This window comes from Arachis stenosperma, chromosome 3, assembly GCF_014773155.1.
Source record: "Arachis stenosperma cultivar V10309 chromosome 3, arast.V10309.gnm1.PFL2, whole genome shotgun sequence".
Lineage (NCBI taxonomy): Eukaryota > Viridiplantae > Streptophyta > Magnoliopsida > Fabales > Fabaceae > Arachis > Arachis stenosperma.
The window spans coordinates 150,075,289-150,084,988 of NC_080379.1; the positions used below are offsets into that span (position 1 = coordinate 150,075,289).

The 9,700-nt window shown below is 34.9% G+C and overlaps 1 protein-coding gene across 1 annotated transcript; it reads left to right on the forward strand.

The window, feature by feature from the left end:
• LOC130969458 (protein ACTIVITY OF BC1 COMPLEX KINASE 8, chloroplastic) lies at nt 1-7,198 on the forward strand. The gene is made up of 21 exons (XM_057895189.1): nt 1-655; nt 771-906; nt 1,460-1,626; nt 1,846-1,966; nt 2,080-2,180; nt 2,464-2,562; nt 2,771-2,881; nt 2,987-3,066; nt 3,167-3,236; nt 3,699-3,772; nt 3,895-3,964; nt 4,039-4,127; nt 4,632-4,756; nt 5,219-5,299; nt 5,378-5,438; nt 5,556-5,610; nt 5,692-5,790; nt 5,904-5,993; nt 6,185-6,244; nt 6,322-6,449; nt 6,639-7,198. Exons 1-20 carry the CDS (start codon nt 161-163, stop codon nt 6,436-6,438), a joined length of 2,301 nt encoding a protein of 766 aa, XP_057751172.1. The 5' UTR covers nt 1-160; the 3' UTR covers nt 6,439-6,449; nt 6,639-7,198.
• Nucleotides 7,199-9,700: the final 2,502 nt, after the last annotated feature.

Genomic DNA, 9,700 nt, shown 5'->3' on the forward strand with positions numbered 1-9,700 from the left:
CCTTCTTCCACTGTTTTGTTTGTCTTCTGCTTCTGCCACTCTTCCAACTTCATTCTTCTGTCACAGCAAACTTCTCATGCTCCATGAAAGCTAGGGTTCACCCTTGATCCTTACTCTTTCTTTCTTTGTTCAAATTCTACCTTCATTCACTCACCGATCCATGGCTCTCTCTACTTTGCCCCTACCTGAGCTCAAGTTTCTTGCACCGCAAATTACTCCCAAGCGTCGAGTTACTCTCTCTAGATTCTCTTCTTGCTCTTCCGTTTCGAGGACCTCACGATATAATATTGCTCTTCGCATGCGAATTCGCGCTGTCATCGAAGAAGGTGCTTTGGCGGGAAGAGAGGCCAGTGATGCGAAGTGGAGTGGGAATGGAGCTGCTTCAAGCGTTGGTAGCGACTACGGTAGTAGCAATGGGTACTACATGAATGGCGGCGTCGGCGTGGTGGAGAATGGGAATGGAGCTGCCAGTGAAAGGTTGGTCAAGTATGTGAATGGCAATGGTGCTGTGGCGGCGGAAGCGGAGGTGACAGTGGTGTTGGAAGATTCCGGTGAAATGGAATCGAAGCGGAAGGAGGATGGGAGGAAGAAGAGGTTGGAGGAGATTGGCAAGGAAGATGCTTGGTTCAAACAAACCGGGAATGAACCGGTTGAGGTACGATTATATTTGTACTGTGTTCATTGGTTTCTTCTTATATATAGAAAACTAGAAAAGAGAATGTTGAAGTGTTTTTGCACACGTGAGATGAACATGTGAATTTTTATGGCAGGTAGCAGTTGCGCCTGGAGGTCGTTGGAGCAGGTTCAAGACTTACTCAACAATACAGAGAACGTTGGAAATTTGGGGGTTTGTTTTCACCTTCATCTTCAAGGCTTGGCTCAATAATCAGAAATTCACTTATAAAGGTTGGTCTTCTCAGCTTTTAAATTTGAATGTAGATTATGCACTAGTTGTTCTAAGCCATTGGAAACACGGGGTGTTAGTCTTATTGAGCTTGAAGCAACCTTTTCAATGTGTTAATCGTGGGAAGATGTATTTTTTTTCTCCCTCAGCAACGGTGGCTACATTTATCCGTGTAATTTAAAATTAGGTACATAATTAAGCATTCTTCCTTACTGGTTGGATTTCTGGTATTATCAACTAAGCATTTGAGTAATTGAATATTGCAATCATAAACCATCTACAAGGGATGTTAATGTATGTTTATTACGGAAGTTGACTATGAGCTGTGGAAAGTGGAAACAAATGGGAATCACTTAAGAAGGAAGTGTTGCTCATTTTGGTTATGAATGTATTGTTTTTGTCAATTTTGTCCGTTCTTCGAACCTGATCCTATTCCTATCAACCAGAAATGAACTTATTGATATATGAACTATCTAGTACTTTTTATTAAATTTTGAAGAATTCGAAAGATGCCACACGACCTTTATTTATTTGATTCAAGAACATGAATTGCAGGTGGAATGACTGAGGAAAAGAAAACCTTAAGGCGGAAAGACCTTGCCAAGTGGCTTAAGGAAAGCATTCTGAGATTAGGTCCTACATTCATCAAAATCGGCCAGCAATTCTCCACGAGGGTGGATATTCTTCCCCAAGAATATGTTGACCAGTTGTCAGAACTTCAGGTCTAATAGTTTTGAACAGCTTTTGTCATATTATGCCTTTCATAGAGATATTTTGAATTTTCTTGGTCGTATTGCCTTTCTTATCTAGTTTGTTATTAATGGTGTGAATAGCTTCATAGACAGCAAAAAAACTACTAAAGAAGTATTTCTTCGGTTCCTAAGTTTCCTTCATTGCCCCCCCCCCCCCCCCCCCCCTTCTCCTTTTTTTTTTAAATTCAGGATCAAGTTCCTCCATTCCCCTCAGAGACTGCAATAGCTATTGTTGAAGAGGAGCTTGGAGCTCCTATAAAGAGCATCTTTGATCAGTTTGACTATGAACCGATAGCTGCTGCAAGTCTTGGTAATCAATGTTTTAACTTTGCATGGAATTACTTGCACTTAGGTTGCATTTCATAGACAATATTTGCTTAGAAGTCAGAAGAAATTAAATAGGTTATTTTTCTCCCAATTCAGGTCAGGTTCATCGTGCAAGGTTAAAGGGACAGGAGGTTGTTGTTAAAGTGCAAAGGCCTGGTCTCAAGGATCTTTTTGATATTGATCTTAAAAATCTGAGGGTCAGTACTGTAATAATTTCATACAGAAGTTACACCGTCGTTGCTGTTCAAATCTTATATAACTTCTGAAGACCTCTTTACTTTCTCCTTAATATATCTCCTAACATAAGTAAACCACCTAGTCCATCATTTTACTCTCATTTTTATTTATATTTTTGAAAAAAACCTAAATTATTTTGCTTTTTCTAGCATGATGAACTTTTTAATAATAGGACTTATAGAATATGGTGGTTTTTGCCACACTGTTTAAATCACTGATACACAGGCTCTTTTTACACTATAGGTTATAGCTGAGTATCTTCAAAAAGTTGATCCTAAATCAGATGGTGCAAAGAGGGACTGGGTTGCTATTTATGACGAGTGTGCATCCGTTTTATATCAGGTGATAATATGATTAAATCCTGGAAAGTTGCTTCATGAATAAGTTAATTGAGATCAACTGAAGAATCTACATGCTATTTTTTAATTCTTTTGCAGTGAATTTAGTCGATAATATTGCATAAGAACACTGTGATAAAGAGACTGATTAGCTTCAGTATGATTGCATGTGTCTTGATGCTGTTAATGCAACATGAATTAACAATTTTCAGGAGATTGATTACACGAAGGAAGCTGCTAATGCAGAACTGTTTGCAAATAACTTTAAGAACATGGATTATGTGAAAGTCCCTACAATCATTTGGGATTATACCACACCACAGGTTTAACCTTGATTTTACATAGAAATATATCAATTGCATAACTTACATTTTACTTTTGATACTTTATTTATCTATCTATTTTTACTCTTTTTTTTTTCAACACAGATGCTTACAATGGAGTATGTTCCAGGGATTAAAATAAACAAAATACAAGCATTAGATCAGCTGGGTGTTGACCGAAAAAGGTTAATAGAATTGTTATCTTTTTACTTTCTATTTTTCTCAACAACCTATGATGGCATCTAGAATTCTAATTAAAATATAAGGATCACTTATCTTATACAGGTTAGGGCGATATGCTGTTGAGTCTTACTTGGAGCAGATTCTATCTCATGGTTTCTTCCATGCTGACCCTGTAAGTTTTGTATTCCGAGTTGCTAATCTCTGTCTTTCTGTCTCTCTCTCTCTCTCTCTCACACACACACACACACACACAAAAATCATTTTTGGTTTTTGGATTATCTAGTGGTAAGTTTTGTGATGAAGCCAACATGTCATGATTACTATATATTTGAACATGCTCTTCAATACAAAAGGAAAATAACATGCTCTTATACTGCAATACTAAAGATTCTCTCACCTGAGAGTACAAGACTTCAGCCTCCCTAGGGTTTGATGCCATGGGCGGAAAAGTATTCTTGTTCTTGTGATGATGAATATGTACTGCCAAGCATCCAAAACTATACCAGCGACTCACTAAAACTCACTAACTTGCCATGTTCTTCTCTTTAACTGTGGAATAAACTATGTGTTAAATGAGGAAGTTAGATTTGATACTTCTTCTCGTGTGTTACTAATATTTAACTTGGCCATGCAGCATCCTGGAAATATTGCAGTGGATGATGTTAATGGCGGAAGGTTGATCTTCTATGATTTTGGAATGATGGGAAGGTATGTTAGTGTCTTTTCTGTTGATTTAAATTGTGATGTGGTTTTACAACTTACAAGTCAAACATTTTAAGCTTGGTGAGATGATTGGCTTTGCAATTATGTTTTCTGTTGAACATATACAGTATCAGTCCAAATATCCGGGAAGGATTACTGGAAGCTTTCTACGGGGTTTATGAGAAGGATCCAGACAAGGTAAAGTAACATTTCTGTGGTGGTCTCCCATAACATTTCTCAAGTTACTTACTGAGTGATTGTGCATTATGTAGGTCCTTCAAGCAATGATTCAAATGGGTGTCCTTGTCCCAACTGGAGATATGACTGCTGTGAGAAGAACAGCACAGTTCTTCCTCAATAGGTAGTTTATTGGATATATTTAGTAGCAATACATCAAAAGTAGAAGTGTCCTGACTCATACCACTTAAAACCTTTTTATAGTGCCTAAATATGTAATCTGATCTTTTGATCTTTGGAAAGACATTTCTTGCACATTGATCCATGTTTCTTGCAAATAAGGGTTGGCTCAACTGGTAGGATCAAAGGAATCGGGTTTGATTCTCTTTTGGTCCTTGGTTGTAGACCATCTGTAATTAATACACTGAGATGTCATTGGGGCTCTTGGCATGCACTGGCCTAGAAGTAGAAATGATGCAACCCTTGGATCCCACTTTTCTTTTCTCCACCAAAAGGAAAGGAAGTATACTAATGTTTAGCTGTATGTTTTTTACTAGTTAAGTTTTTTAGCCTTATATCTTTTTTTACTACATATAATATTTAGGTAGAATAACTAGTTTTAGTGATGAACTTGTTTGCAATCTATTGCAAATTTGACCTTGCATTCTTCAATTTTAATTTTCTACAGTTTTGAAGAGCGTCTAGCTGCACAAAGGAGAGAGAGAGAGATGGCAACAGCTGAACTTGGATTCAAAAAGCCGTTAAGCAAGGAGGAAAAAGTAATGAAGAAGAAAGAGCGTCTGGCTGCCATTGGTAAATCATCTGATCTAATTTTATTACTCTTTAGGTGTGGATGCACACATGCAACAATTATTTTTGAGAAGCTGGTTATGCGTTAAAGATGAGAAGTAGGTGATTTCTATAATTCTATTGATGTATGTATACATGGTCTGGGTTTGAGCTATTGGCTAAAAAGTACTAGCTGGTCATTATTTGTAAGGCTAAAAAAGGTGGCATAATTACTTATGCTGGGCCTATAACACATGACTGGCTCAAAGTGGGCTGAGGAAAAGCCTATTTGATAAAAAATTCATAAATTATTGTGTATTTTCTTTATTCAATCATAACAAACTAAATATAAATGTTTAATCAAGTCATCATTGCATTCCCACTCATTCCAATTTCCATGTTATCAAAATGTATACTTCTGCAGTTCAGTAACATTATGCAACCCATGGATTTATCATTTACTCATAGCTGTCAAACTTTGAACAGGTGAAGATTTATTATCCATTGCAGCAGACCAGCCCTTCCGCTTTCCTGCTACATTCACATTTGTTGTTAGAGCCTTCTCAGGTAAATTCTAATAACTGTTTTGCTTTGCATGTCCGTCGCTTGTGATTGCGAGGTAACAAGTCATCATTGTTTCTACAGTTTTGGATGGTATTGGAAAGGGCCTTGACCCACGTTTTGATATTACCGAGATTGCCAAACCGTGAGTATTATCATCAACTTCATATAAATTGTTTTTTCCTTTTAAAATTTAAAAGTTTTAAGTTACATGTTTTGAATACCCAAGTACCTTACCTGACTAGCCTTCCTGCTCTTGTAGTTATGCCATGGAGTTGCTAAGATTCCGTGAGGCAGGAGTTGAAGTTGTCCTAAAGGTAGTCATCATAAACCTGCTCTCCAGTGTGTTTGAATTTAGTCTATTATGATTTCTTTTCTCATATTCTTCTTATGTACAGGATTTCAGAAAGAGATGGGGAAGACAATCTCAAGCATTTTACAACTTATTTAGACAGGCTGACAGGGTTGAAAGACTCGCTGAAATTATCCAAAAATTGGTCTCTACTGGATTCTTGTTGATATGATTTTTGTACTGGATTTGCAATTTTTGTTTGTTCTGGATTTTTTGGTACAGAGATCATAGCTTAAATGCACTTCAATTTTTCCACAGGAGCAAGGTGATCTAAAGCTTCGAGTTCGAGCTTTAGAATCTGAGAGGGCATTCCAACGTGTGGCCGCTGTACAGAAGACAATAGGCAATGTAAGAGAAGCTGACCCATGTCTTTGTTGAATTATAAGTTTACTTGGATTCTGTTTGCTAACCTGTAAAAATCGTTCATATATTTGTCATTTCTTTTTGGAGTTCAGCATATACTATGGGTGTGATTTTTTAATTTGACACAAGTATTAAGTGGGGAATCATGCTTCTTGTTACCTTTGTGTGTATAACAGGCGGTAGCTGCTGGGAGCCTAGTAAATCTTGCAACAATTCTGTATCTCAATGCAATTAGGGTAAGTTTTTCATTCCCACATGTTTCTACGGCAATTATCAAGTTGACTTGATAATTCCTTTCACATTATTTTTTTAGGTGCCTGCCATGATGGCATATGGCTTTTGTGCAATCTTTGCTTTCCAAGTTCTCTTTGGCATTGTGAAGATTAAGAAGTTAGATGAACGGGAACGGTTGATTACAGGGACTGCTTAAACAACTCCCAGGTGAGTGTTGCTTTATTTTTTCAAAACTTTGTTCAAGATTTAACATGTCCTGTTAAAACAATAAGCATGAATGTCAATTAGGTGGTCAGGTTATTAGGCAACATCCTATTGCTCTCCTTTTTCTTTATATTTTTTCCCATTGTGTTATATACCTGGTAGTACACATATTAACAACGCCACTGCATGCAGGTAACATTATTCACATTTTACTCCTAAAACCCACAACCGGGGGCTTAGTAGTTGGGAATTAGAGCATTAAATGGATGGATTAGGAGGTCTGAGCAATAACCAACATCTTCAAACAATTATGCTCGACGCTTCTTCTGTCAATTGATTACTTCGCTTGAAGGATTGGGACTCTTTGTTAGCTAATCGGCTAGCCACATTTTTGTCATTAATATGACACTCCCACTTCCATTAATATTTTTTTGGTGACTCCCACTTCCATTAATATGACACTCCCACTTCCATCCCCTTCAATAATATATTCTCAATGACAGTGTGTCACTGAGGTTCTTTCATATATATATTCGTACAGTAAAATTTATAGATATTAGTGTAGGGCTTATTGTAAATTTGTAATAACCATAATGTATGATGCACACGATGCAGCCTCCAACAGAGTTTGACTGTGAGAACTGAGAAGCTTTGCTTGTAACACTGAGTACATAAATTTTGTTTAACAAAGATACAAATACATGTGATCCATATATTTAGGTTTCAGTTGCCGATTCAAATAGTTTATTCAATCCGAGTGATTGGTAGAGTTTATCATCAAGAAGTCAGCATCGTGTATCAAAATATTTCTTAGATTTTACACAATGGGCTTGTTTTCATGTCTGAAAATTGCTTTCTTGTCTAGTTTTTACGATTTCAAACCAACACAAAGTGGACCGCACTGAATCCACACATTATAGTATCAAGAAAAGAGTGAATTAGTAAAAGTGGACGAGAAAGGATTTAGGGTGGACAAAAATATGCACCAAGATTTTTTTTTTTTTTTTTTTGGTCTTGTGCACCAAGATTTGTAAATATTAAAATAAGAAGAATGTTATAGGATCATTAGAATTTATTATTTTTTGTTATTAATTAGTCATCAATGTTTAAAAATGTGGATTAAAGTATGTTGTTGGATTACTAAACTAAAAGAATTGGAATGACTAAAAATAATGATAAAAAATAATAAATTCTAAATCTTCTAGTATTTCTATTAAAATATTATGTTAGGTGTATATTAAAATCAATCACTAATATTAGTTATCAGAGTAGAATACATATTAAAATATAAAATATATATTAAAATATGGTGATTGATTTTTATGACTAATTTTAGTATGCAAATAATATTTTTAATATTAAAGTATAGGGTACCAACATATTATCCGCCAACTTCTGCCAACTCTTATTTATATTTGTGTTTCTTGGAAGTGTGTTGGTAGATGTGTCTAATAATTAATATATTTTAAATACATATATAAAGAGACACATCTAGAAAATATATCTATAAAGACACTTCTATTAAACACAGTTATAAAAAAGACATTTTTATTAGACACATCCACGAACACACTTCCATAAAACACAATTATAAATAAGAGTTGGCAGATGTTGGCAGATATGCTGTTGGTAACGTAGGGGAACCGTATTAAAATACATCTCAATTTATTTTTGATAGATAAAAATATATACTAAAAATTTGTAAATATTAAATCTTTATGAACATCATGATATTTTTGTCTATTAAAAATAATTTTTGAAATAAGTTTGATATTGTATTTAAAAAGATTGGTTTTGTTTCCTTAGAATAAATAAAAAGAAATGTAAACATTAATATAGAAGTCCTTAAAGTTGAAAATTAATTTAACAAACAGATGCTTTGTTAACAAGAACCAAGAGGTCTAAAATAATTTTTAAAAAGTACAACATCAAAATTAACTAAGACAGAATCCTCCTGCCCAAAACAGCATCAACACTCGTTCAATTTAGGGCGGATGCTACCGTGCTGAAGTAAGATTCTTTCAGCACGTATTTAAAGTGACTTGGCATAAAGGGAAGTAGGACGCGTGTGTTGATTGTATTGCACGCATAGACACAACCTGAGGCACTACAGTATTGGCAGGAAGGTATTATTCTGGGAGGGCGTAATTACTTCAGCGTAATCAGCAGCTAATGTTGATTAATTATTTGGGTTTGGACTTTTTTGTTGAACAGGGGAATTTTTGGTTGCTATCGTGAGTTGGGGTTTACTGTACTGACCACATGTTATTGGTTCAATAAGTTCAGTATCTTGTTTATATTAAAATGAAGTTGGAGACAGTTAAAGATTAAAATTAGGCCTATCAAGGAATGGATATGTTGGTGTTATTATTTTTTTTCCTTTTTGTTGTCATGCATCAGATAAAATATAATATAGACAATGCATAAAAAGAGAAAATGGAAAAGCGACAGTAATAAGAATGAGAAGGAAATGAAAAAAAAATTACATGTGCTCTTATAAAAGTTGTGGTAATTAAAATTAGTGAGTGTATTAATTTCTTAATTTAAAAAACAAGTGTTTTTGTTAAATTGTGTATGGAAAAAAGGTCATTTTATTTTTAATTCAGTAATGTTAGAATAGGACATTAAATGTTTGGTTAAAAATGTTTTGTCAAAGTAAACAAAAGACTTGTTTGGATGAATTTTTATAAAATATTTTTTTTTTTCAAATGATATCTTTTAAAAAAATTTAGAGAAAAATCCAAAATAGCCCCTGACAATTACCTCGAAAGACAACGAGGCCCTTGACAAAAAAAAATTCAAATCGGCCCCTGACAATTATTTCGCAAGGACAACGAGACCCCTGTGCCAAAAAAGACAACGAGGCCCTTGACAAAAAAAACTCAAACCGTTCTCTGACAATTATCTCGCAAGGACAACGAGGCCCCTATGCAAAAAAAAATTAATATTGTTTTTTTGGGCACATGGGCTAATCAGTCCCAAAAAAATATCAGGGATCGGGTTGGGTGTTTTTTTTTCTTGGGGGCCTCGTTGTCCTTTCGAGATGATTGTCAGGGGTCGGGTGGGGTATTCACTCAAAATTTTACTAACTTGTGCCCTATTAAGCATACTATAAAAGAAAATATTTTATAAAAATTATTATAAAAATTAATTTTTTTTTATGTTTTCAATGCAATAAATACATCAAAAGTATTAAAAAAAATTTATTATTATATTTTTAAAATATGTCTTTAAGGCACAAGTTAGTTAAATCT